Source organism: Rhinolophus hipposideros (genome assembly GCF_964194185.1).
Source record: "Rhinolophus hipposideros genome assembly, chromosome: 7".
NCBI classification, from domain to species: Eukaryota; Metazoa; Chordata; class Mammalia; order Chiroptera; family Rhinolophidae; genus Rhinolophus; species Rhinolophus hipposideros.
The window spans coordinates 77475747-77489458 of record NC_138053.1 but is presented as its reverse complement, the minus strand read 5'-3'; the positions used below and the strand labels follow the sequence as shown (position 1 = coordinate 77489458).

Below are 13712 nucleotides of genomic sequence, written 5' to 3'. Positions count from 1 at the left end.
AAAAAACTGCCCTTTAACAAATGGTAACATTTAACATTTTTAAAAAATTATTGCTGTTACTAATGCAATGGCACTTACTAATACAATGACAATAGATGTGGGATCATCTGTTTCAGTGCTTTTGTTTATAGATGGGAAGTTAAAGCATGAGCCCTTGACTTGTCCAAGTTCACACTCATCTTTATTTTGAGCTTGTGTAATTTTGAGATCTTTCTTTCATTGTTTACTGAAATAAAATGACAGAACTATTCGATATTACTTCAGCTATTTAGCCCTGTAGTTAAAACTGGATGCTGTCCATGAAATCTCAAAAGAGAATTTTACTTCACTTTATACAAGGTGACAGGAGCCATGCTGACAGTTGTGACGGTTCTGCTTGTTCAACCAGCTTCCCATTCCTATTCAGGGAACTGTGAGGACTGATTGGGAACATTGCCAGTCCATCTGGTGGCAGAATGGGGCGCTGAACTCAAGATAAATCTGACTTGGAAATAGGTTATAAAGTGCACGCATACACACACCTGTGGATGAGAGGGCCCGTGAAAGCTGACTGTAAGGGCCTCAGCGGTTGGCCTACCCTCTTGGGACTCCATGGGAAGCATATGGTTGTGTGTTTCGAAATAGAGGGAAATCAACTGGCAAGAATTTTTCAAGAAATCATACTCAATCCACTTGGAGTTCTTTCAATTTCTTAATGAAATGATATAACAAATGATTCTGTCAAATTTATCACAGCTGATGTTAGCATCTAAATAGTTTAATTTCCTAATTCTAGACCCTTGACTTATAACGAAGCTTCAAAATGCCCTTTCTTCACTACTCCAGGGAAAGTTGCTCCTTTGCAAAATTTTATACTTACATGCACACAAATAATCTTATTTTTCTACTATCAGAAATTGGTATTAACACACGACATGATCTATTTCTTTTTTATCGTATATTTCTAGTATTGAATATTTCTAGGTCTGAAGGGAACTGAGCCAATACCTCAATTCAGGCCATGTAAGCCATGAAAACTACTGTGAAATCATTGAGCTTATAGTTCTTATTTTGGTCAGAAATGAGTATGCTAAGTACTTGTCTGCAACTTTGAAAGTCAATCTTCAGCTTTCATATTCACGTATTTTAAGAAAAAGTGTTATTCTTTCATATCTTAAGATTTTTCTTTCTTAGAATGTAAGATCTGAATGGGCTTTGAAAGATCATTTTGCCAATTTACTCTCCTCATCTCAGGCAAGACCCCATCCAAACTATTTTAGACAGCTAAAACTCTATCTTTCTAAAATATCTTGTTCACTCACATATTCATTTATTATTTATTGCATGCTTGCTAAGTGTGAGGCACTAGGCAAGGGCACTGGTGATAAACTAATAAAGAAGAAATGGAGTTTATAGAAAATTCTTGATGAGGAATCAAGGGGTTATATTATAAGAGTTGTGTGTTCCACATGGCAGCCACTAGCCACATATAGCTATTTAAATTCCTTAAAATTAATAAAAATTCAGTTCCTCCATCACACTGGCCACATTGCATGTACATATGTGGTCAGTGGCTCCCATATCAGACATCATGACGTAGAACGTTTCCCTCATCTCAGAAAGTTCTATTGGATGTCACTGGTATAGAGTGATGGGAGCTAAAATGGCACCACCAGCAAATATTTATCTAATATTGATAACGTGTCAGGAATTGATAATACAGAAATGAAGGTCAAGTCCCTGTCCTCAGTAGTTCATAGTGTAGTGTGAGAAGAAACAAAAGTAAGCTGCTTATTATAATATGTAGTCAATTATGTGCTACAATAGGTGTCCCCAGCATGGAGAGGTAAGCCAGGCCAAGGAAAGGGAGGAAAATTGAGAGAAATGCATTTGCAAGCCTTGGTAGGTGAGCATGGTCCATCTAGAGAACAACAAGTCCCTCAGTAGGGCTGAGAGGCGGCAAGCTAGGGGGGAAACAGCAGAAATGAGCCTGGAGAGTTAGACAGGGTCCAGATGAAGTGTCTTGCCCCACGCTAAGCGGTTTGGACTTTATCTTGAAACCATGTGCATTCAATGAAATATACTAAAAGTGAGATTTAATGAAATTAGATATGCTTTACATAATGGTCATTCTGACTTCAGTGTGGAGGATGCATTGGAAGGGAGAGAGATTGGAAGCAGTGAAATGAGTTAGAAAACTATTATCGTCTGAACTACAACAGAAGCATTAAGACAGCTGTAGGAAGCAAGGTCAGAAGAGTCAGCGTCAAGCAGTATTTTAGGGGTAAACTACAGAACTTAGTGACCAGTTGGGTTGGGGGATGTAGTACAGGGAGAACAGGATGACTTCAAGTTTATGACTTGCACAATTTTTTGAATGATGATACCATTAGAGAATATGGAAAGAAATACACAGAGTCTCTTAGGGACATGTAGAGCTCAAAGTGCCTGTGAGACTTTTAAGATTAGAAGTTAGAGAACAGTTCTATAAATGGGTCTAGATGTCAGAAAGAAAGTGTGCACTAAAGTTAAGGATTTAAAGGTAGGAGAAATCTTCTAGAAAGAAAAATGTGTTTTATAAAAGATCCAGGATGACACTCAAGAACACAAGAATTTAATAGGGAGAGCAAAGGAAAAAGTGTTTAGAAGCAGCAGCTAGAGAGAGGCAGAAAGCCAGGAAGAGTAACAACTTATAAGCAAAGGGAGGACAGATTTTCAAAATAAGGGTGTTGTACTATCCCTGTTCCAGACTGGTCGGGGTGGGGGCTCCTGAGGCCAGGGCTGGGGTGTGGGAGCCCAGTCACTAGGGTGGGGGGGCAGCACGCTGCCCTGCAATGCTTGGGGTCCATGGAGAAGTCTGAAGGACAGCATCGTTGGGAAGTAGCCTACAGCCAAAGCCAGGTGGGCTCACAGGCCAAACATCAGTCCAAAAAGGGTTGGGCAGAGAGGAATGGGCCAGACTCAAAGCCAACAGGCAGGAGGCCAGGAAGGGCTAAGGAGAGGGAACAGCCAATGTGGAAGTAAGACTGTGTCAGAATGAAGAATAAGTGGCTACCTGGGTTCTTAGCCCACGCCTCAGGCCATTGGTCGGTGTGAGAGGGAGCAACAGGATTCCTAATATGGCGAGAGGTACAGGAAGATTCTGTGTGCAAGCCCCATATGCTTGCTTAACCTGTGAGTAACAGGGACTGAAAAGAAACATGAGGGGGCTTCCAGGGCTGATAATACTTGCTTCTGGATCTGGATGCTAAGTGTTTTTCATTTGTGAGATCATTGGACTGTATAGTCCTGTATGCATTCTTTTGGGCAGCTATAATTCAATAAACACCTTAAAAATTAAAAAGAATTTCGGAGCCTAGAGTCAAATTGGCTGGAATAAAATCTCTTCTCCGCCATTTATGAACTATGCAATTTGGGCCAATTATAGAATTGCAATCTTACCTCACAGTGTTTTATGAATATAAAATAACATTACATGTGTAAAAGTATTTAAGAATTATGTGCTAAATTTTACCTATAAATGTGACAGAGAAATAGAATAAGATAAGGACTGAAACACATCCATTGGCCTTGACATTTTTGATGACTGCAGTGAGAGCTGTTTCAAAGGGGAGAAGGAAGGATGGATTGCCTTGGGTTGAGGCATGAATGGGAGGCAAAGAGGTGGAGATTATGAATGGAGATAACTCTCAAGAAGTTTGTCTCTGAAACAAAGAGCCATAGCACCTGTGTATTTACTGTTGTTTCTTCACTTCTCTCTCTCTCTCTCTCTCTCTCTCTCTCTCTCTCTCTCTCTCTCTCTCTCTGAGAAGAGTGCATGTACATGAAAGAGCTCAGCTGAATTTTAAGCCAGGGAATTAGTGAGGTTACAAGTCACAGGGTTGTGTGTTTTTCTCGAAAAATATCTACCAGTGTAAGCCTTGGAAAGAGAAATGAATATCATCTGAGGCTGGTGTAGCAGAAAGACACAGAAATTGAAGTTATTAAATGAGAAAGAGAAGCTGAAGTGTTCAACCATGTAACTCAGGTTTGCTATAAAATAAAGTGAAGTCAGGATAATGCTGGTATCTTAGGGGGAAAGGGTGTCTAGGGACTGAATGATAGAGAGATTCATTGGCTCTACAGGAGTGCTGGACAGACAAATAATAGGAGTGTAAGTCATTAAGACTGCAGAGATGGAGCCATTCAAGGTGGCCACAAAAATCCAGGGTGTGTCCATGGTAGCAAGTTCAAGAACTGGAGAGAAGGGGAAGGGGCCAATGCCTGGGTGGGTTTGGGAACAGAGGAATGCTGATTCATGTGCTGAAATCCTTGACAAATATGAGAAAGTGATCGTGAGATGGGACATGGCAACATCTCCTGAGAAGAGCTCCCACAATTTCCTTCAATCACCCATTACTGATGTTAGTAATCTCTGAGTTTTATAAATAACCTAAAAGCATGATGCTGTATGCTAAATCCATTTCCTCATTTTCTGTCATGAATGTAGATGGAGAACAATTGATTGCTATATGCTGTGAGGATCCTTCATTTTCTTCAACACTGTGAATTCACTCTTCAATGTTCTCTTGCATTGATTGAGTAATTCTAATTTATTTTAATCTAGTTCAAGGCTTTCTTTCCTCTTTATGATTTTCCATTTATTCTAAGTTCATGAGTATTCTGAACTTTGTCCTATCAATCCTGAATAAGACTCAATCAGAGATGTTGAGATTGTTTTTGTTCTCTTGTCGTCTATCCCTTTATATTTATTTTACAGGGAAAGATCGTAGAGTCTAGATAGAAAGACAAATTACTTTATTATATTGTAATATAATATTGACAAATAATTTTATGCATATTTGACTTTATGTCCACTTCGTTATTTCATTCTTAATTTTTACATCAGGGTGGTGATTTTCTAATTGTTTACTAATTTGTTATTCCTGATGACCCATTATTTTTTATTCTCATCTCTTCATAGTTAATCGCGAGATCCTTTACATTGAAACTACAACTCCTATTTAATGTCGTATTTTACCCATTTTTTCCAATTTCCAAGGAAAATTTAAATTCTGATCCCAAAATGACATTCTGTCAACATCTTAATAAACATTTGAATTTGGACCAAAAGTGGGACCATATCTATTTGACTTTCTTGCATCAATACATTTTAACAGTATTTCTGCAACTTTGACTGTTTTTGCAAGTTATCTAATTAAGTAATTTTCATGTCATAGCTGAAGCATTTTCAACTGAGATCCATCATAAAGATATCAATCAACGTGTAGCTGCTAAAAACCAACACACGGATGAGGACCAGAATTTAAGAGACCAAATACAGCATAGGTTAGTTTAAAATTCAAAATTTAACATCCTGCTTCTTGTTTCTTGACCTGTGAACAGACTAACAATTAGTCACTTTGGAATCCTGAGATCTAGGAAAGGATATATTTCCTGCCATTCAGTCTTTTTCAGGTAAAACAAAGCTAAGTAGCTTTAATGTTGAGTGAAATATTTATGTACTTACTTTCTTTCATATTTGGAGCACAAATCATCATAATAGAGTAGGAAAACAATTAAATCAGGCAACACTTCCCTCTAGGGTTACATAAATTTACAAGTTCATAATATAGAATCCTAATTCAGCCCTCATTCAGCAAATGCCAATGAAGATTCTGGAATTTGAAGCTTTCAGACAAGATAAAAACCAATCAATACATTATTTAAGAAGCCTCGCATGTTATTTGACAGTCAAACAGAGAGGCATCAGACTACACAGTGTAGTTCTGAAATGACTTCTATTTTGCCAAAATGAAGTTAAGCTTAAAAACAAACAACAAAACATTTTTTTGGTTGTGTGCAATTTGCTCATTGAAAAAGAAAATTTAGACAATTTTATGAAACCCTGAGCAGTCTAAATATATGAAGTGAGCCAGGGAAGAGTAATTTCAGCTACATTAAGCTAGTTCTTTCTCTGGGAAGACAGGAAAGTTTCAAGCATCATCTAACGAATGTAGTTGAGTAAAGCCAGTAAGTCTGAATCATCTATAATACCTCAAAGATCTCTTCAGTTTCTATCTCTAAGAGAAAACGAGATGACCTAGGTAGCTCAGGCTGCAGCTGCCATCAAAATTGTGCTGTTATTTTATTATGAGTGCAGGTGATGTTTCCTTAGATTTCCACTTAGAGAACTGAACCTACATAAAGGATTCCCGAAATGATACCATTTTCAATTCTTATTTTATTTTTTCATATGTCTCAAAATGTATGGCTTGATGGCATTAAATAATTTCTTTTTCTAAAGTGAACTCTTCTCTAAAGTGAACTCTTCCATAGGGCCTTAAAGTTGCTCTTTCAGACTTAAATAGATTGGCAGTTTATATTTTCATTATGTCAGATAAATCATGTTTAATAGTACTCCAATACTTCAATCAGTATGTGATATTCATATAATATTTTGATTTTGTAGACTTACAGGTTTCTTGGACAACTGGCCTTTATTGGAACAATGGTTTACAGAACCAGAAGATATTTTGATAAAAATCAATGCTGAAGTAGATAAAGAGTCTTTATGCCAAAAAGTAAAAGAAATGTTTATGACTGAAATGACAAAAAAAGAGAACAAAGGTAATTATATTTCTTTATAACTTTGTGTTTATGTAACTAAAATGTGTGGTTTTAATAAATTTAGGAGGAAGTGAAAGTGATTGCAAAGTTCTCTCTCTATTTGGATTATATTATCTACAAGTGTCTTCTACTTTTGACTATATTTCTGCAGCAAATGTTTCCAAATAAAAGATTTTCTCTTTGTTATAATTTAATTTAATCAAAAGAGGTCATCTCTTTTGTTTTCATGTAAAAAAAATTAGCATAGTTAGAATTAAGAATATTACAGAGAAGGATAAAGATTTTAATTTATTAATCTCAGCCTTATAAGGAAACAGTGAGTGAATTCTCCTTTTAAGATGGAAACATTAGGCACTTTATTTCCCCCAATCTTCTTGTGTTGGTATGAATTTACTGATTATTAGGTACTTATGTATAAGCCTGTTTGTGGGATACATCTTACTCAAATTAAACCATCCTGACCCCCTTCGTCCTTCATCTAATCAATAGTAATTACCTATTAACTTTTCGTAGTATTATTAGAATTTATTATTGAAAGAGATCCGAAGCTCATATACTGCCAATGCCAGACTTCAATTGTAATTTTGCACTTGAGAAATAAATCTTTCTCTTTGTTCATCAATTGCCCCTAATTATATTGTCAACTGAAGTTTCTTGGTAGAGTAAAAAAAATGGTCAAAGTTAAGATCACGGGGATTCTAAAATTGCCTTCACAACAAGCTGTCTCCCATCACTAGATTTGTGATCTAACTGCCACAATGTACCAGTGAACTGATACCAAAATAGCTCCTAGGGATAAGCCACAATCACCATGGGGATTCAGAAGCTCACACTTAGAAAGACAAGCTCCTACATCTACATGTCTGCTTTCCAGAAACGCCCATGTGAAGCTTTCAGACAAAATAAAAACCAATCTACACATTATTTAAGAGGCCTACCATGTTATTTGTCAGTCAGAAAGTCAGCTGAAAGGAAGACGGAACCTCCCACAGCAATCCTAGAGTCTTGGCTGAAAAGCAGGACCAAATAGAATCTAAGCTGTAGCTTCAAACATCTACAGGTTAGAATAAATTTGTTCCACCCAGCTATCAGATTCACTTCAGCATTTTCCTAAAGATTTTATATGCTGATCACGGATTACATTAATAGACTCAACTGCCACTTATTTAAGATTTACATTCCAATCAGCTAATTACTTTATCAAATATTTTAGCATTGAAACAATAAAAATTTACCTAGTCCAGTACTCTGTATTAAACAGCCTGATTAATTAAAAAAAAAGAAAAAGAAAAGGATATGGTACTTTTACATATATTCTGATGTGAAAAAAAAAATGACCACTGTATACTGTTAAGGAGGAAAAAGCTGGTTATACATAACATAGTCTCGTTTTTGTTTTTAAAAGTGTGTCCATGTATTAAATATATAAGCACAGAAAAGAGTCTGACGGTATACACAATATTTGATAGTGGGGGAAGGAGAAAGACAAAGAGATTTGACAGACAATTTCCCATTCTACTTATTTGTCTAAATTGTTGGATTTTTTTAAAACAATAATTATATATTACTTTATAATCAGAAAAAAAAGGTAATTTCCACTTTGAGAAAACATCTAATAGAATGAAGCCTCCTCGATTGCTGAATGGAAAAGAATAGCCTAAAAGCAAAAGGAATATGTATAAAAAGAAATAGCCGTACAAGAGTGTAGGGGTTCATTACCAATGGTTTAGTCAGTCAAGTTGCCGTTTCCAGCATGGGAGGCTGGAAGGGCAGGGAGAGCAGGGACAGTGTGCCAGGAAGGGTGAACTTGAATCACGAAAGGCAAAGGGCCCTAACAAGAACAGAAAAAACACAAACCATGCTCCTCCCCTCAAGGCTCTGGGCTAACTGTCTCCTATGCCTGGAACACTCTTCCATCAGATATCCACAAGGCTCACTCCCCGACTCCCTTCAAGCCTTTGCTCAAACAGCACTTTCTCAGTGGGCCTTCCCTGCTCAGCAGTCTATGTAAAACTTAAACAGCCACCTCACAGCTCTCCTGATCCCCTGTCCTCTCTTCTATTTATTTTCTCCGTAGCACTTAACACCTTCAACCTGTCATATAAATTAACTTATCCATCATGTCTATGGTTTGCCTGCTACCACTGGACTGCAAGCTTCACAAGGCAATGATTTTTCTCTCTTTTGTTATACTGTTGTACCTCTGGCAACTGGAAGTGTGCCTAGGGTTGTTTGTGGTGGCAGTAGTAGTAGTAGTCGTGATAGTAGCAGTTTTACCTCATTGTTATGACCCTTCCTTTCTGTCACGGCACAATTCACATTCAATAAATAGTTGTAACATGAATGAATGAATGAATTGCTAAAACATGATTGAGTGCTATGTGCTATTCTAAGGGCTTTCCATGTAATTCCTCATGGAAGGTGGTGCTGCACATTTCTTTCCCTTTCCATTTCCACCCCACCCTCACCTTTTCTATCACATTGTTCTTTATCTTCTCTACACTTTTTTTCATCTTGTTTTTCCATTGGAAATTTTGAAATAATCCTTTATTTTCCTATTCCACTATATTAGCTACTTCTAGATTGCTGCATTTGCATTTGGCACCCCTCATCAAGCCTGTCTACCTGCTACACACACACACACACACACACACACACACACACACACACACACCATCCCGATCACTACCACCAACACCATCAGAAGCAAGAGAAATGGTATTTCTTACCAAGCAGAGAGGCTTAAAATCTTAAGGACTGGATAACTTAAGGGAAAGCCCTAAAACATGAATTTAGTTTTAAATCAGTAAGGGCAATTTATTAGGTTGGTGCAAAAGTAACTGCGGTTTAAAAAGTTAAAAATCATCACAAAAACCGCAATTACTTTTGCACCAATCTAATATATTAATTTAGGTGGTTTATTTTAGTTCAAGTGAAATAGTAGGTGTCTGGAGTCCCTAATAAAAATCCATTCTTATCACCCTTTTGAAGTTAAAAAGAAATTAGAAGAAAAGGAAGCTGAGAAAAAAGAAGAAGTTTCCCTGGCTGAATCTCTATCGCCCTCACCTCCCCCTCCTCCTCCTGAACCAGAAAAAGAGAAGGAAATCCATCCTCACCGACAGCATTCAAAAACTCCTACTGCAAAAGGAAAACCACCATCAGGTGATTGACAGAGTAATTTATAATCTTGTTTGTCAGTTTCTTATTTTCACTTGGAAAAAATCATTGCAAATTATAGTAGCAGTCGGTTCATCTAGATTCACACTTTGAGCAATGTCAGTCATATGCAACCAGGCTATACATATGCTCAAATGGAAGTGAGAAGACCCTTAGTAACTAAGAGCATGGTTGTCACAACGCTCAGGTACTTCACTGCATAGGGAAGACTGTGAAGTCCTCACGACCAGATTTGCTGAGTAGAGTAAGAGCACAGATGAGAAGAGAGGAAAGACACAGAGAATAAGCAGAAGAAGCTTAGAGCAGATCGAGAGGACAGACCACTGTTTGCTAAACTGTAGAGTTTTATGTAGAATGAGAGCTTCCTAAGAAAATGAGACTTAGCATGGTCAGTTGTCCACAAGAATAAAGGAACAAATCAACGGCACTTATTAGAGAGTAGAATTTACATGTAACTTAATCTTCAGTGCTATGTAATTACACAAGGATAGAAACAAGTACCTAACATCTCAGTAAACTTATATATTTATAGTATGTAATATGCATGGATAAAGACCTTGTATAGAGAATATTTTTTAGCTTAAGTTTTTTTCCTAGACCCTTAACCACAGAGTGCCATTAAGTCAAGTGGTGGACAATGAAAATAGTGACAAAAGTAAAATGCTTAATTGTTGAAATGCATAATAGTAGAATGTCAATATGAGGTTCGGTCCAGTGCATGTGAACAAATGTGGCTCTAGTTTCTTATTTCAGCTTTATAAGTGACTGACTATGCAGTTACACAAGCCTACCTAAGTGTTCTTGATATTGTGTCATGATTGTATTTCTAAATGCCGTATCTTTCTGCTTCGTGGAGGTTGGACATGGGTCTGAATATTTTGTAATTTATTTATTTATATCAAACAAATACATCTCAAGACTTTAGTAGTATATATTATGGTCTATTAAAGACCATCGTATTCCAATAAAATGGGGACTTAACTAAAGGCAAAATACACAAACTCTAAAGGAACATTTTTTTATCATATGAACAATAAAACACAAAGCCACGAATTAAATATACATCCTTCCCCACTACCTCACTGAGCATTTAAAACAAAAAAACAATTCAGAGGTCTGAAGGAAACATGGAAATCTTTAAAATGCCTTTTAGGACTGGGGAACAGTTTCACAGCAGGTCAAGTGAGCCTGCAGTTATCCAGCACAGGCCTTTCAGCTATGGCCGCAGCTCTCCCCCTGCTCTCCCCTCTGCTCTCCCCCTGGGCCTGGCTCACAGTCAGCATCTGTGTTGCTGAGACATCTCTCAAACCAATTCCTGGTGTTTCTAGTTATAACACAGTTCAGTCTTTAAGTTTCTGAAGTTTTTTTGCAAATTTAAAATTGTATTCTTGAATACTGTGCACCGGAAGAATAATAAAGCTGTTGTTGCTTCAAAGAATGGTTGTATCTGTCTCTTTTTTTTTGTCCACCAAGGTTAAGGCTAGTGCCCCATCTTTCATCTCCAGAGGACTAATTACTGTTTTCCAACAACCGTGCATATTGGAAGGAGATCTCAGTGCTTTGGGGCGTTGATGGGGCAACAGAACGAACAGTGCTGCGCTAACGGCTCAGGGAAGCTTGGTTAAGGGATTTGAGGGAGGGATATTTCCAGTAGGTTTGTTTTTTTTTATATAAGTAATGTACAAATTTTTCAAAAGAGAACATTTCGGAACTGAAACCCTGAGGCCCCTGAATGTACCCAACTCAAACACACAATTACAATCTTTTAGAAGTTGAGATGAAAGGAAAAGAGGAATTATTTACTAAAAGAAAAAAAAAATCAGGGTGGAGGGTAGAACTGGGGTAAAAAAGGAGGCATAGCCCACTGAATACTAACAGTCGTTCTGTCCAAATATAGTTCCTCATTGTATATGCTTCAAATACACGTGGGATTAAATTTGAAAAACATCGCAGTTACGTTCTATTAAAGAGTTTATTGCCAAATCTACTACCAAATGTCAGAATTTAATTTAAAACTAAAATTCTCAATGTGATAAAATACAATAGCACTACCCATGCTGCTATTTAAGAATGCTTTTTGAGATTTCAGAACATATTTTGCAACTGATTGAAAAGAAGTGGGTAGAATGCATGCCTCCCCCAGCAAAAATTAGACTTGCCCAAAATACTTCAGTGTCTTAGATATCTCTATTTTTACCTTCCCCTGTTGCCTTGTACTTAAATTTAGAGCTACTTAAATATTAGGTTGGTGCAAAGGTAATTGCGGTTTTTGCAATTAATTTTAACCATTTAAATCGCAATTACTTTTGCACCAACCTAATAATCAGTTAACCAGAGTATTGTTATTCAAGGAACTAGGAGCTTATCTAGACTTTTAATATTACTATTATTAAGCTTATTTCTTAAAAATAATGGATTCAGATATTTAGATATTTGTTTGTTTGTTTGCTTATGAGTTTGGTGGTCAACTATTTGGATGTTTAAAAGTCCTTTTATAGAAGTTAAAGTTTCAAGGTTAATCATTCTCTATGTCTTGCACTTGTCTTATTTCTATGTCAGATCTGCAATATTTAAGTGTAAGTAATATGCGTTCTGCATTTACACATTCTTATAACCATCACTTCTAAATACACAGAATAATTCAGATTGGGTCTCTCCATCACAGACATTTAAATTGACCCATATAGTCATCCTTCTACCGAAGAAAAAAAAACTATAGCTCAGGACAAAGGGAGGGAAATGATTGAACTTGTTTAGTGAGTAATGCAGAATGTAGCAAACTTTTTCAAGAAACTTGAAATTATTTGGGACATCTTTTTGACCTCTGATCATCACTTTCCCATTTTCACCCTTTGAATGTATTTTGAACTAGATTCCAGGGAATCCAAGATAAATATACCCAATCTACCCTCTGCATTATAAGTTACAGTCAATGAAAAATGGGTAATGTGGAAGTCACAAGGCAACCGAGTATGGAGTCAATTTCAAGGATGCGCAATATCAAAACAATGTGATTATTTAACTCTTCTTCAAGGTGTTATGGCATCATTCTCGTTATAATTCCAGTCATCTTATTGTGCAAGGATCATTCAGTTGAAATATATCCAAATAGAGCCATATGCTTTAAATTGTCTTGTGACTAACTTTTAAAACTCTGCAGCTATGTTGCATTAAAGAGTTTACAATCAAATCCACTATGAAATGTTGACATTAAACTTAGTATGACAGAATAGTACTATCAAGGCTGTCATTCAAGAAATTTCAAACCATAGTCTGTCTTCAGATGAATTTTAACTCACAGCAAAGGCCTGAGACATTTTAGGTGGTTCACAAATGTAACTGTTTATCTGTGAGAAATAACATTTGATTGCTTACAAATCATATAGCCCAAACTAGTGAAGAAAATCATCAATGATATATATGTGTTGAATTTTATTTAGAACCCCCACATGGTAAGCCAGAATCTCTTCAGGAAGGAAAAGGGAAGAAAGGTGAAACTTCACTCAAAAGAAAAGGTACAGCAGACCTTTAAACGGTAATATGTAATTCTGCATTTTCTAACAGTCTCAATGAAAAGCTAGATTTGTATAGTAGTATACGTTAAATATTTCTCTCAGGCATTTGTAAACCATGAGGCTCTCCCAAAGCGTACCACCTCAGTGTTTCTGCAGCCTGGCTCTCAGCAACGTCCTGCTAACAAAAGTGATGCTTTTAAGGAATAATTTAAAGAATATCTAATACAGAATATCCTTTCATCATAGATATTATAGGTGTTATCCTTGGGCTAAGCTATGCCAATAGAGAGCCACACACTGAACCATATTTCTTGGGCCCCCATGGAACTGCTTTCATTGATAAGCACTTTGGTATTTGGTATTTGGTATTTGGTATAAAGTCCTTAACTGCCTCTATGACATAACACAGCAGTGAAAGTGAAACTTTCATGA

The 13712-nt window shown here is 36.7% G+C and overlaps 1 protein-coding gene across 1 annotated transcript in view; it reads left to right on the top strand.

The window, feature by feature from the left end:
- Positions 1–13712, top strand: part of SPEF2 (sperm flagellar 2) — a 165885-nt gene that overhangs the window by 78880 nt on the left and 73293 nt on the right. The window contains exons 17-20 of the mRNA XM_081053291.1: positions 5199–5307; positions 6431–6588; positions 9580–9750; positions 13206–13280. Of these exons, the coding sequence (XP_080909417.1) occupies positions 5199–5307; positions 6431–6588; positions 9580–9750; positions 13206–13280 (513 nt within the window). The remainder of the gene's footprint in view (positions 1–5198; positions 5308–6430; positions 6589–9579; positions 9751–13205; positions 13281–13712) is intronic.